An 11,899-nucleotide genomic window follows, 5' to 3' on the forward strand; every position below is an offset into this window, starting at 1 on the left:
CTCAACAGAAGAGGGAGGGGACAATTGGAACAATTGTGTAAATTCAACTTATTTCATTAGACTTTCAGAGATAAATTAAACTATAAGCATAATCTTCAGTTCTGCAAAAATGCATCTGCTAGAACTTTATTGCATTTGTGCAAGGTTTCAGAATGAGTACAGAATGTATCCCTTGTGTTTCTAAAGCTTTGTATTTCTTTATGTACTGTTTTTCTACATTTATAGCACCCAGCTTTAATGGGTTATCAATGATATTCACATATTACATTTTGGAAAGCTCTAAATATAAAAATGCAAAATAGGGAAGCTGTCAAGCTGGCCATACAAAAGCTTCAATCCAATGAGTTATTGTGACTGCACATGATCTTCTATATCAGATTTTCTCTTGAATACTGAGGTGAGAATCCAAGATGGTGCTCAAACTGTAAGCATGCAGGACGCCTCTTGATCATCATGTTAAACATTCAAAGAGTATAAGATCCATGCATTCAGAATAGCAGAATAACCTGAAGATAAACTTAAGCAGGTGCTTCATTGTTATGTTCCTCAGAAAAAAATTGCTCTGCTCGATCAACAAAGCTTGGTGGAAACCTACAATACAAAGGCAGAACAGTGGGAGCTACTGAAGCCGGACTTTTAATCTTTGAAGTTGTGTCTTCCAAATTTTTACTCGTTCTGCTATCCCTAGGATTTCGGATCTTGCCATTTCTACCATTACTACTCCCAGAAACATTTCCCTTGGGGAGAGAGAGACGAGAGCCTCTTGTAGTAAAACGGGTTGATTTTACAGATGCATCACTTTGCAGTTTCTTACGCTCAAGAGTTACCGAAGAACTCTCAGTTGAATCTTCCACAGAAGGATTTCCTGTCGGGGACTTGGACCTAACTAAAGGCAAACTACTTTTCCAAAACTTCACCAGAGAAAGAATCATTTCTGTACTGAGCTCCTGTTGGACAACGCCTTTGTTCTGTTCGCAACCAAAACAGACCGCAACCAGAGTTCCAGCAAGGATTGGCATCAATTCTGGATCGCTAAAGAATGCAATTGGTAAATCACACACCTGGTATTTAAGAGGCCCAATGTCAATACTTGTTTCCGTAGAATCAAGAGAGATATCAACAGAGATTCACTGACCTTGTGAAGGATTGTTGGAGTGTTTCCCCATCGAAGGACTGCTTGATTTCCAGGGTGAAATAAAGAAAAGTACCCAAGAAGCATCAATGATTCAAGTAGCAGCATACCCACCTGACATAGGCAAATGAGCGTCATATAAATTGCACATATATTGTGTACATAATTACACTGAAAATTTTGTTCGAAGCTACCTTATGCATTTAGGTCAATTTTATTATGCACTTGACAAATTATGCAAGAAATAAGTCATTATAACTATTGTTTCCCAAAATAAAAAAAAAAGGCTAATAAAAGGTATTTCGTATTTTCAAAAGAGATAAATTTAGTTATGAACTTAGCCTCCTTATTACCACAATGACATTGAGATAAAATCTTAATACAGTATGTAGTAATGACGGTGATAATATAGTAAGCAATACAATACACAACATCCACTAAGTGGCCAGCCGGGACATGCACAACCCCATTGAATAGAAAAGTTTTATACTGCAATACAATTGCAAATGGTAGTCAGCTAAGTTTTAGGTGATTGTTGCACGCAGACAATGCAATTCAAAACCTTAATAACCATGTTCGAATCCTGTAGATTTTACAAGTCTTTTCCCTTTAGAGGAGGGTTTAGGGTGGTCAACGCCGTGAAAGGGTGGTTTCGTGGCTCATATGTTCATTTATTTATTTCCTCTTAATTTTCGTGTCTTTTGATTTGATCACTCTTTTCCCTTATAATGCTATATAAGTGAGTCTAATTATTAGCTGAGGAGTACTCCCTATGTTCCCTAAAGTTCTTCCCACTTTCTATAGCAACAGTTACCAAGAAAATGAGGAGAGTGTGAAAATAGGTCTCTAATTATTCATTAAAAAGGGGAGAGAATATGCTTGTGAGAGTATGTAGAGTTAAGTGAGTTAACCAGGAATAAAGCAAAAGTGGGGAAGAGCATTATGGAACAACATGAAACGAAAGAGGGTATTTTCTTATAATTTTAAGGAATGGAGCTGGTTGGAATTATTCATCTTTCACTATCTATTGTAGTAGAGTGTACCCTAGCAAATGCATGGATATTAAACTATTAATCATATAAAACCCAAGTACGAAGTATTATTTGTATTTTTTAAATACTTTTCTCAACCCATACGAAAATCTCACATTCAGCCACTAACAACAATGAGAATGGAAATAACTCCATAAAACAAACAAAATTCACAAATAAATTTCTAACAAAGATATTAGGATAGACCACGTACAAATGGCAGAAATATATTGAGCCCACAAGCTATGAGGTACCATCTTATCCACAAGAAGATTTTCCCTTAAAGATCTATTGGTTTGTGTCCTTAAGCATAACAGTAGATTGTCGGAATTCGCTATGTATTTGTAGTCTTTAAAAAAACAGCCATGGCCTTTAATACGCCAGCATTGCAGCTTGAAGCCACTTGATATAAGACTATAGATGTCTATTATTTAAAGATATTGTAATCACCTATCTGACGTTGGTGGTTCAATACTGGCAGTTAGCACATCAGTGTATACAATTGAGGTGGGGATATTGGGATACTCCCTCCGTGTTATAATAAGTATTACACTTACCAAATGCAGCCGTGTTTTAATAAGTGTTACACTTTCTTTTTTGTCTAAAGGCTACATTTTAATAGTATATCTCTCTCCTCTCATGGTCCCCACCCAAACCCACTACTACATTTTTTATTATTTCCCCCCTCTCACATTCATTACTTTTCAATAAATTATTAAGCCCACTATCTTTCTTTACAATTTTTTAATACTCCAAGTACCCCACTTATCTCTTATTTTATTTAAGTCAATTAAATTGCCTAAAACTATGTGCCGGTCAAAGTGTAACACTTATTAAAACACGGAGGGAGTAAGAAAGATAAACAAGAAATTAGTACAAAAGATTATCAAATAGCATTAGTAAATTACCTGATCACTTGCAACTTTCCAGTTATTGGTACAGTGAGTAAGTAGGAAACCCATGATATGGAAAAATTCCATTTTCAGGTCTGGCATGGCCTACAAAATTACAGTAATATTATTAAAAATGGATAATAGATCACAAGCATTATTCAGATACTTAAATACAAAAAAAGGCAGATATATCATGGGGTTCCCGGATGGTGCAACTGTGCAAGTATCAGGACAAAGGAGAAAGGGATGAAAGTGACTTACTAGCATTTGCTGCATAAAAGTGATGTCTGTGAGAGCCAGATTGTTCAAAACCTTCAAGACACAGGTGGCCACTTCCTCAAAATTTGTGGGGAGAACATATGAGCCCTAGAATTGAAGAAAATAACTTTTAGTATGGTATCAGATGCAAAGTCTAAGGCATATAACTTCTTTTGTATGATCACACATAAACTAACAGATTAACAAACAAATCCAAACAAAAAAACCAAAAACCAAAAGCAATATAAGATTAGATGTTTTCAAATATACTCTTCTCTAATTAAAATTGGATAAATATTCAATGTAAGGTTTAGAACTTAATTGACTTCCACCATTTCAAAAGTTGAGGACTACTAACTTTTTTTTAATTCTTTTGCAGGGCTTGATAGAATGTCCTGTACTAGAAGGATTTACATGCATCCCACTCCTATCTATCTTAGTCCAACACTACCCTTTAATGGACCATGAGGAGAGCAGCTCAACTGAACAAATCAACGGAGCAAACCCTCATCTAACTCCATGTATAGCATAATTCTCTCGAAATCAAGAATAAGGGCAGAGAAGGTCTTATTGTAAAGGGCTTGCACCAGAAATAAGACTAGGTATAGTAAGTCTATTTTGGCCATTTAAGGGGCAGAAGAACAGGAATTTATTGGGATGTTATAGAAATCAAAATCCCTCGCTCCTGATTCCAATAGATTGATTTGTTCATGCCTCTATCTAACTTCTTTCCTGATTTAGCAGATTTAATTCCAGTTCAAATCTAAGTGGAAATTTTCCAACCTTAGCTTCTAACAGAGTTGAATTCTCTTTTCGCAGCCTAGGGAATAAGGAAGCTTCACAAAAAGGACTTGGTGTGCCTGAGATGATTAACTTCAATGCAAACAGAAATGACTGACTGGCAAGATTAATAACATAAGGGACAAAATGTCTGAAACAACCAGATTTGAAATTTCATCCTTACCCAATAACAGAGGTTCTTTTGTAAAAATATTATTTAAAGAGAAAAAAAAAAAAAAAAAAAAAAAAAAAAAAAAAAAAAAAAAAAAAAAAACCAACCTATCTAAAGAAGCACAATATTTAACATGGAGATATGAGTCGACAATGGACAAATAAATTTGACAGCATATACTATATACACATATGTTGAATCTTGTCACTCATTTTCAATGTGTGTATTCAGAATATTAACTTTTCACAAATTTTACTAACATGAAATCAAAGATATTATTGGTCAACAGTGTATTGGAAATGTGAAAAAGCAATTGGAAAAAGTAAATTGGGACAAAAGGAGTGATTATTTTAACAATTATACTTGTTTCGGAAATAAAAACTCATTAATGGGATTGACAGTTTGTTAAAGAAAAATATAATTAATTTGGTATACTGTATACTCCTTGATATTGGTTATAAACTAATGGTGAAGTTTGACTATATTAGATAGGATAGTATATAATTAAAATGACCTTCCCAGAAAATACTGATTCACTGAAAAAAAAAAAAAAAAAAAAAAAAAAAAAACAAAACAAAAAAAAAAAACTGCTATATAAATTAGCTTGGAAGGTGAGATAGCCTTAGGAGGATACCTTAAAGAAAGATAGGAATCAGATCCTCTGTATGGGTGATTAGTACAAAAGAATTCTTAACATGTCATTAATTGAAATTGATACGGTCACTTTTGGGTTACTTGGTTAACATTGAGTTTAAGATTTTGGATCAATCCCTATGGTTTTTAGGCTACATAATGAAGATGTATATGCTAAAGTACCTAGACTCTATAGATAAATTATAAAGTTAGCTACTTAGCTTTAGGGCTTAATAAATGGCTGGTAATCATGGTTCTTCCCTTCTAAGCAAATAAGTAATGGCCTTATATTCAAATAGCCTATAAAATACCAGATACCAACAAAAAGAAAGTGATCGTACGGAAAAATAGTAAAACATAATTAGGTGCGAGAAATTTCAGATTTTTTTTTAACAAATTACCTGTTCAGAAGATAACCTATTGTTTGCCTGCAATAGTACAGCTGTTAACAATGATGGAAGACAGACTAAGCCGGTTTCAGATATAGCAGAAAGAAGAAATGTGTGTGGTTGTTTCACATTCACTTGCTCCCTGTCCTTTTTTCCTAAATTAGTACATGCAGCATTTTTCACATCCTTCTGAGAAAAATTAGACTTAGAAACATGCATTTCTGGATCTTTCTGTGAGTCAAGATGTTCAAAATCTGATCCTGTATTGCTGCTGGTCAACTCAATAAGATTAGTCCCTACCTCTTTTTCACCAATCATTCCAGAGAACAAGGAGTCATTAGAAAGCTTTTCTTTCTGTGATTCACCACATTGCCCATTCTTGTGTACACAAGAAAGTTTCGACAAGTCACAATTTGCAACTGACGAGGACAACCTCAGTCCATTCTGAAAATCAGGAGCAACCAGGCAACCAGAGTTAATGTTCTTCACGATGTTTGATACTTCTACTTCATTTTCAGGCATCAACACCACTGGATAACATTCCCAATCAATGGGAAAAACAGCGCATGGTCTAGATGTCAAAACCACCAAGAGTTTTATACTCAGCAGAATGGATGCTGGAAATGGTGACCCTTCCACAGGGGGTCTGTCATACAGTGCAAAAAGATCTCGTAGTCGGTGGATAATTTGGTAGGAAACAATGAGCTCTAGGAGGCCATCCTGCATTTGACATTGGCGTTCCTCGAAGGTAGGATGGCCGATAATCATCGTTGCAGTCCACAAGAAACCATCTAGTACTTCAGAGATTGAATCAAAATTTACAGAGGAAGTTTTACTCTGCTGTGAACTAGTGCTACCAGGACTATTTAATGATGCTGTGATTTTAATGTAACTCTCAAGAGCAGCAGACAACATTGGAATAAGAGGGGGTAAAAGGTTCTGGGACAGAAAATAACTACAATTTGTAGGCATGAAAAGCACTACTTTTAGAAGTCTCAGAAGGTATATTGTAACTTGGCAAGCTTCAGGCTTTGATATGTGAGATGCAGGCAAGGCAGAAGAGATGAAATCAAGCAGACCGGCCTGGCGAGAAGCTTGTAGTTCAAGTTCCTTTCCTTCCAAATACTGATGGGATGACAAATGACATAAATATATTAGTGAGATAACATATTACCATTTCCTGGTAGAGAAAACTAAGAAATAAAGGCCTTTAACACCAATCAAATGTTAAATTTCCAGCAAACAAGAGAAAACAAGTACATGACAGCTAGGACAGCAGGACAGAATTGTGATATAAGATGTTATCTTGATCAATATAATCGACAATTTGATAATTTGTAAAAAAGAAGCAAAGGATGCTATGGAGACGTTGCAACTTTATCTTTCAGGAAAACCAACTAGACCAACAACAGAATTGCAATTACATGAATCTAAGATCATTAAAGGCCAAACGTAGATGCTCACCCTTTTAAAAAAGACGATCAGATCAGGACCAAAAAAAAAAAAAAAAAAAAAAAAAAAAGAGAGAGAAGAAAGATTATACAGAGTAATTCGTAATAATCTCCAATATAAGTTACCTTTATCATTTCAGCAGTTATTAGACCTATACTTGCTGCTCCTTCCTTCCTTTCTTGCCGAAGTTTTTGCAAATCTTGGACCCATCTCCCGATTTTGGCCCTGGCAGTTGCCACAGATGTTCTATAGCCAATACCAATATTTTCAGCAGCAGAAGTTTCAGGAAGATCATGCTTCAAAGCCATAAGCTTCTGCCTAATTTTCTTTATCCTTCGCTTTAAAGACTGCTGCATCCTCATGCCATTATTCACAAGATTGGACACTCCATCAGCTGAAGGATTATTTGTTTGACTATTATCACTGTTACAGGGTGGTGTAGACCTCCCTTGACCCTCCTTAATTACTGAACGACGCATCAAGGGCGACGATTGATCTCGAAAATCCATTGACGCTCTCTCTCGTATCTGCTCAAGGTATACCTTGCGACGCTGGTCGCTTTCACTGAGTCTTTCAGCCAATCGCTGTGCAAGTAGTTCAGCTTCTTCTTGTTGTGCTTTGGCCCTCTCTTCCTTCCGTCGAATTTGTTCCATGGTCCTTGCCTCCCTGGCAGCGCTTGATGCTTTCCTTTCCTCTTCTCTCCTCAGTTGAGCCTCTTCTTTTCTCCGTTGTGTTTCAGCAAGGCGCTGTAACTTTTCTGCTTCAATGAGTTTTCTACGCTCAATGACAGCCTCTTCTCTAGCCATATCTTCTTTCTGCTTAGTTTTCATTACCTGGAACTTTTCAGCCCTCCTCATTTCTGAATCCTGAAGTTTCTGGCGTAAGAGAAACTTTTTGTTTTCCTCATTCAATGAAGTTATAAAGCGCACCTCATTTACTTTGATACTCTCATCACCAGCTCTCTTCACAACTTGGGCTATATGAGCTTCATGCCGAGATTCACTACGTTGATGACGAGCATACATGCCTTCCCGTAATTTCATGCTGCGAACAGCATGCCACTCACTCACACGATTTAGCTTCTCAGATGTACGCTGAAGTTTTTGGACTCTCTCATTCTCCAACTCACCTCGAATTCTCATAGCACGTGCATGCTTCTCTTCTGCCTCTTTTTTCAAGTCCACAGCAGTCTTCTTTTTCTTTTCAGGGGACATTAACTTATCATGCAAAACTCGTGTACGTTCAGCACTTCTCCTACTCATGCAAGGTGAATGTGAAACACGGGAAGAAAGACGGCGTGAAGGAGCCAGTATTTCCTCCCAATTCCTTTTCTCTTTCCAAGCATCAACTGGCTTCCATGGTTGTGAATTACTCTTATCCTTCTCCTTCTCTTTATCACCAGTAACATTATATCGTTTAAGAACTTCACTTTCAGAAAGCTTCTCCACTTCAGCCAAAGGTACTAGTTGTTCTTTCTTGCCTTTTCCACCTAGAAAGGAGGCAGATCTACCTCTAACGGGTAACTTAGTAGTTATAGGATCAGAAGCAGAAGACACAGAAGCAACACGACTATTTTGTACAGAGGTTTTGCTAGACCTGCTTGTTTCTGTGCTTCTCCTTTCCCTGCTAACATTTACACGGGCAGCATCTGAAATTCCACTCTTCCTCCTTGATTTGGTATCCAATTCAGAAGTATTGGGGGCATTTTCCCTTTTATGCTCATCCATAGTAGGAAGACCACTATGGCCTTTACTAACTTCACCAGAAACACGCTCTTTTGCCCTCTCCTCTTGGATTTTCTTGAAGGCCTCAAGGGATGAAGACAATATTTCTGCTCTATGAGGCGAGGTAGTCATTCTACGAACCTGTATCATGCAATTAAGTAAAAGTCATTTAAATGTAATGTCATTTGAGATACCAAAACGATTAAAAATCTTTGAGGTTTAGCCAGCTATTCTTCCCTTAAGATCATAAAGTGTTCAAAATAATCTACAAAGATCTGCTCCAAAACCTCTTCCTACTCAATTTAATAGTCTAACATCCTATATGATAATATCAAGAGACTAAAGAAGACAGTTGTTTCATAACAATTGCATAGTTTTTATCCCAAATTATCGATCACATAATGCTAAAGAACATACATACACACAATCATCTACAAAATAAGTGACATATTGGTTAAAGATGTTAACAACCTACCTCCCACGAAAGTGCATGAGGCCTTCTGTGGTCGCCTTTGATACTCATCACTGCATCACTTGATGATAGGCATGAATTCTTCATAGTTTCAAACTCCTCCACCCTAATGTTAAGATCTCTGAAATCGGACTCAGCTTCTTGGAGAACAAGAATTGCCTCTTTCACCTGCCCCAAATCACATTCTAGCTCACATAGAAGGTACAACTCATCTATAGCCCTATTAAGATTCTCAAACAGGAAACACCAAAGCCGCTCTCTAAACCTTTCTTTGCTTTCACTGCCTTCAGGTTGTCTAACAGTACTTGTAGGTGTATTCAATGAGCTATCTGTGGCTAAATTATTAGGTAACTCACTACTGCAACCAGCAGGTATGGCTACTGCATTGCAATTCCCAGGAGCTTCTGGTAGACTCTGAACAGATGAAGCAAGCTCTATATCTTGAGCAATAATCATTCCATTTTCATTCTCATCATCAATATCTTTCAAAGCAGATAAACCAATCTCACATACACCAAGAGTGAGAATGGGTGCTGACGAATCAACTATTTCTGTAGGCTTCTCTGTCGATGAACACTGAAACACATCTTTCGATGGTCCACATGCATGTACAGAGTCTTCACCAACACCATCACTTGCTGGTTCCACAGGGTCCAAACCACTATATTTTGCATGAACTATGTTTTCAGTTGCTGAAAGCAATCCCAAATCAATTGAAGCTACTTCATTCACCTCTTTACAGTTTTCCTCAAGGGGTCCATCATTTGGAAGAGACGGCATACTTTGACATACATCACTAGTGACCTCTTTACAGTCTTCCTCTAGGGGCCCATCATTCGGAAGCGACGGTATACTATGGCATACATCACTAGTTGCCTCTGAAACTTCAATAGTATTGTTATCAACTAAAGGGCAGTCCTTTGATAAATTGCAAGCAATCAAATCACAAATATTCCTGGAAGTACCACACATTGCTAAATCATCATCTCCAATTTCGCCAAATCTGAGTTCAGAAACAGCAGCAGTTCCACATTCTGAAGAAATTGCATCATCCTCTAGGTCACCCCACTTGATTTTATGAACCATGTCAGGCTTCTTCTCAGAGACATTTTCATTTGCAGTGGAGGAATTTTGAGAGCTTGTAGTCATTATGATCTTTAAAGGTGGTGTCTTTGGACGCCCATTATCATCACCAACAACACACTTATCAAGGCAGCACTCATCTTTTTCGTGCTCCTTGGAGGACGAAGATTGACTTGATACACCCCTCTGAACAGAATCTTTCCCTGGTCTCGATACATTGGAGCGATGCTTACTGCTAGAACTCCAACCTTTTCCATTTACTTGCTGCCTTGAAAAACCCCCTACCCAATTTTGAATAGAGAACTTTGAGCTGCTTCTGTGTTTCTGAAAAAGAAGAAAAAAACCCATTTCAATGAGACAAAATAAAATATTTGAGAAACTCTATCAATCAACAAGTAAAAACCAAAACTGACAAAGGTTGTCAGCAATTTAGCATCTGCTCATCCTACAGATAATAACTGATTGAACAAGAAAGCTATGAAAGAATCAACAGGCCTGCAGCAATCAATTAAATTTCAATCATGCTCTTCAATTAACTTAGCTAAGGCACTATAATTTCAGAAATCTTGAATACGTTCATAATCAAAGCATAGACATAAGCATAAAAATAAATTATTTTTGCTACAAACAGTCTCTATAAGGCCATACCACCATATATAATATTGTCTACTTGATTCTTAAGAACCCTTAACTAAAACCTGGCAAAGGGGCAATCAGCAAAAGAAGTGCAGTCCATCAACACAAAATACATTTTTCAGCAATACTCAAGTACTATAATTTCAAGCACATAAGTAATTCAATTAGAAATAGCAACAATATTGGCTACATTGAATTGGACCCTCCTTAATAACAAATCATCAAACACATAAAACAAACCCGAGCATTCAACCGTGATTCACAGTTTAACCATATGTACACTATACAGAACTTCTTAGACTGATCATACAAATATACAACATGAACAACAAAAAATCAATCAAAAAGAAAGAAGAGAAATAAAACCTTTTTCACTTCAAACCATCCTGAGCCCTGATCATCGGCAGAAGCTGCAACAGAATCATCCATCCCAATATGATCGAAACCCAGAATTTAATTCCCTGAAATGCATTTAAAATTACCAAGAAAAAGCATACAAATTAACCCAATAAAATTCAACATTCAATTATACTTGGGTACAAATAAACCCTATTATTATTATAGTTACCCGATTGAATGCCAATACAGAAAATTCAAATATATGTTACAGATTACAGACGAAAAAAATTACAAAAATAAAATTCTAGTGGTTCAAGGTGAAATCTTTGATGCCCTTATATCAGAGCTCGACAACAAGAGATATAAAGAACAAAAAAGGAGTGATTTTTATGTGAAGATTATAAATACAGGGTTTAAATTAAGATTTACAAAAATGTTGGTTCAAACAATAGTTCCACAAATAGAAAGATTTGAGACTAGTATGTCAGAAAAATAGGGTTTTTTCTGGTAAAGGAGCAGTTTTGAGAGATGAAGGTGAAAGGGTTAGACTTTGGACTTTGGAGGGAGAAAATGAAATTTTGTACTGGTGGTTTAATTATGGTAGTGCCCAGAAAATGGGAAATATGATCAATGTGAGCTTGGCCAAATTTTATTAAACGCCAACCAGACTGGCGTTTTACCGTTGTACCAAAAGCGTCAGCCTGGTTGGCGTTTTTGAATCGGGTATTTCAGGCAGTGTGGTATTATTTTTTCATTGTTCTTCAAAAAACAAAAAAAAAAAACAGTTTCCAAACCCTAACCCGCGCACATACCTCGCCCAATCCTCCATATTTGCAGCAAATTCATCACTTCCCATTGCTTAGATCTTCATCATACTCACTAAAAATTATTCCTCCTTCTTTATT

At 36.6% G+C, this 11,899-nt stretch overlaps 1 protein-coding gene across 1 annotated transcript; it reads right to left on the reverse strand.

Annotated features, from left to right (window-relative positions):
* Window positions 1-75: 75 nt before the first annotated feature.
* LOC110726388 (S phase cyclin A-associated protein in the endoplasmic reticulum-like) lies at window positions 76-11,620 on the reverse strand. The gene is made up of 8 exons (XM_021905862.1): window positions 11,022-11,620; window positions 8,940-10,343; window positions 6,866-8,605; window positions 5,301-6,413; window positions 3,318-3,422; window positions 3,072-3,161; window positions 1,136-1,246; window positions 76-1,061 (listed from the first exon to the last, which is right to left on the reverse strand). The coding sequence occupies exons 1-8, from the start codon at window positions 11,082-11,084 to the stop codon at window positions 519-521; spliced, it is 5,169 nt and encodes a 1,722-aa protein (XP_021761554.1). The 5' UTR covers window positions 11,085-11,620; the 3' UTR covers window positions 76-518.
* Between the last annotated feature and the right edge of the window lie 279 nt (window positions 11,621-11,899).

Source organism: Chenopodium quinoa, unplaced genomic scaffold, assembly GCF_001683475.1.
Source record: "Chenopodium quinoa cultivar QQ74 unplaced genomic scaffold, ASM168347v1, whole genome shotgun sequence".
NCBI lineage: Eukaryota > Viridiplantae > Streptophyta > Magnoliopsida > Caryophyllales > Amaranthaceae > Chenopodium > Chenopodium quinoa.

Excerpts from the sequence above, each read along its gene's own strand:
- LOC110726388 (XM_021905862.1), bottom strand. The coding sequence starts at position 11,084 with ATGGATGATTCTGTTGCAGCTTCTGCCGATGATCAGGGCTCAGGATGG. Across the intron at positions 8,606-8,939 it reads CTCATGCACTTTCGTGGGAG|GTTCGTAGAATGACTACCTC; the intron begins GTAGGTTGTTAA and ends TGCATGATACAG. Across the intron at positions 1,247-3,071 it reads GGAAAGTTGCAAGTGATCAG|GTGGGTATGCTGCTACTTGA; the intron begins GTAATTTACTAA and ends TGCCTATGTCAG.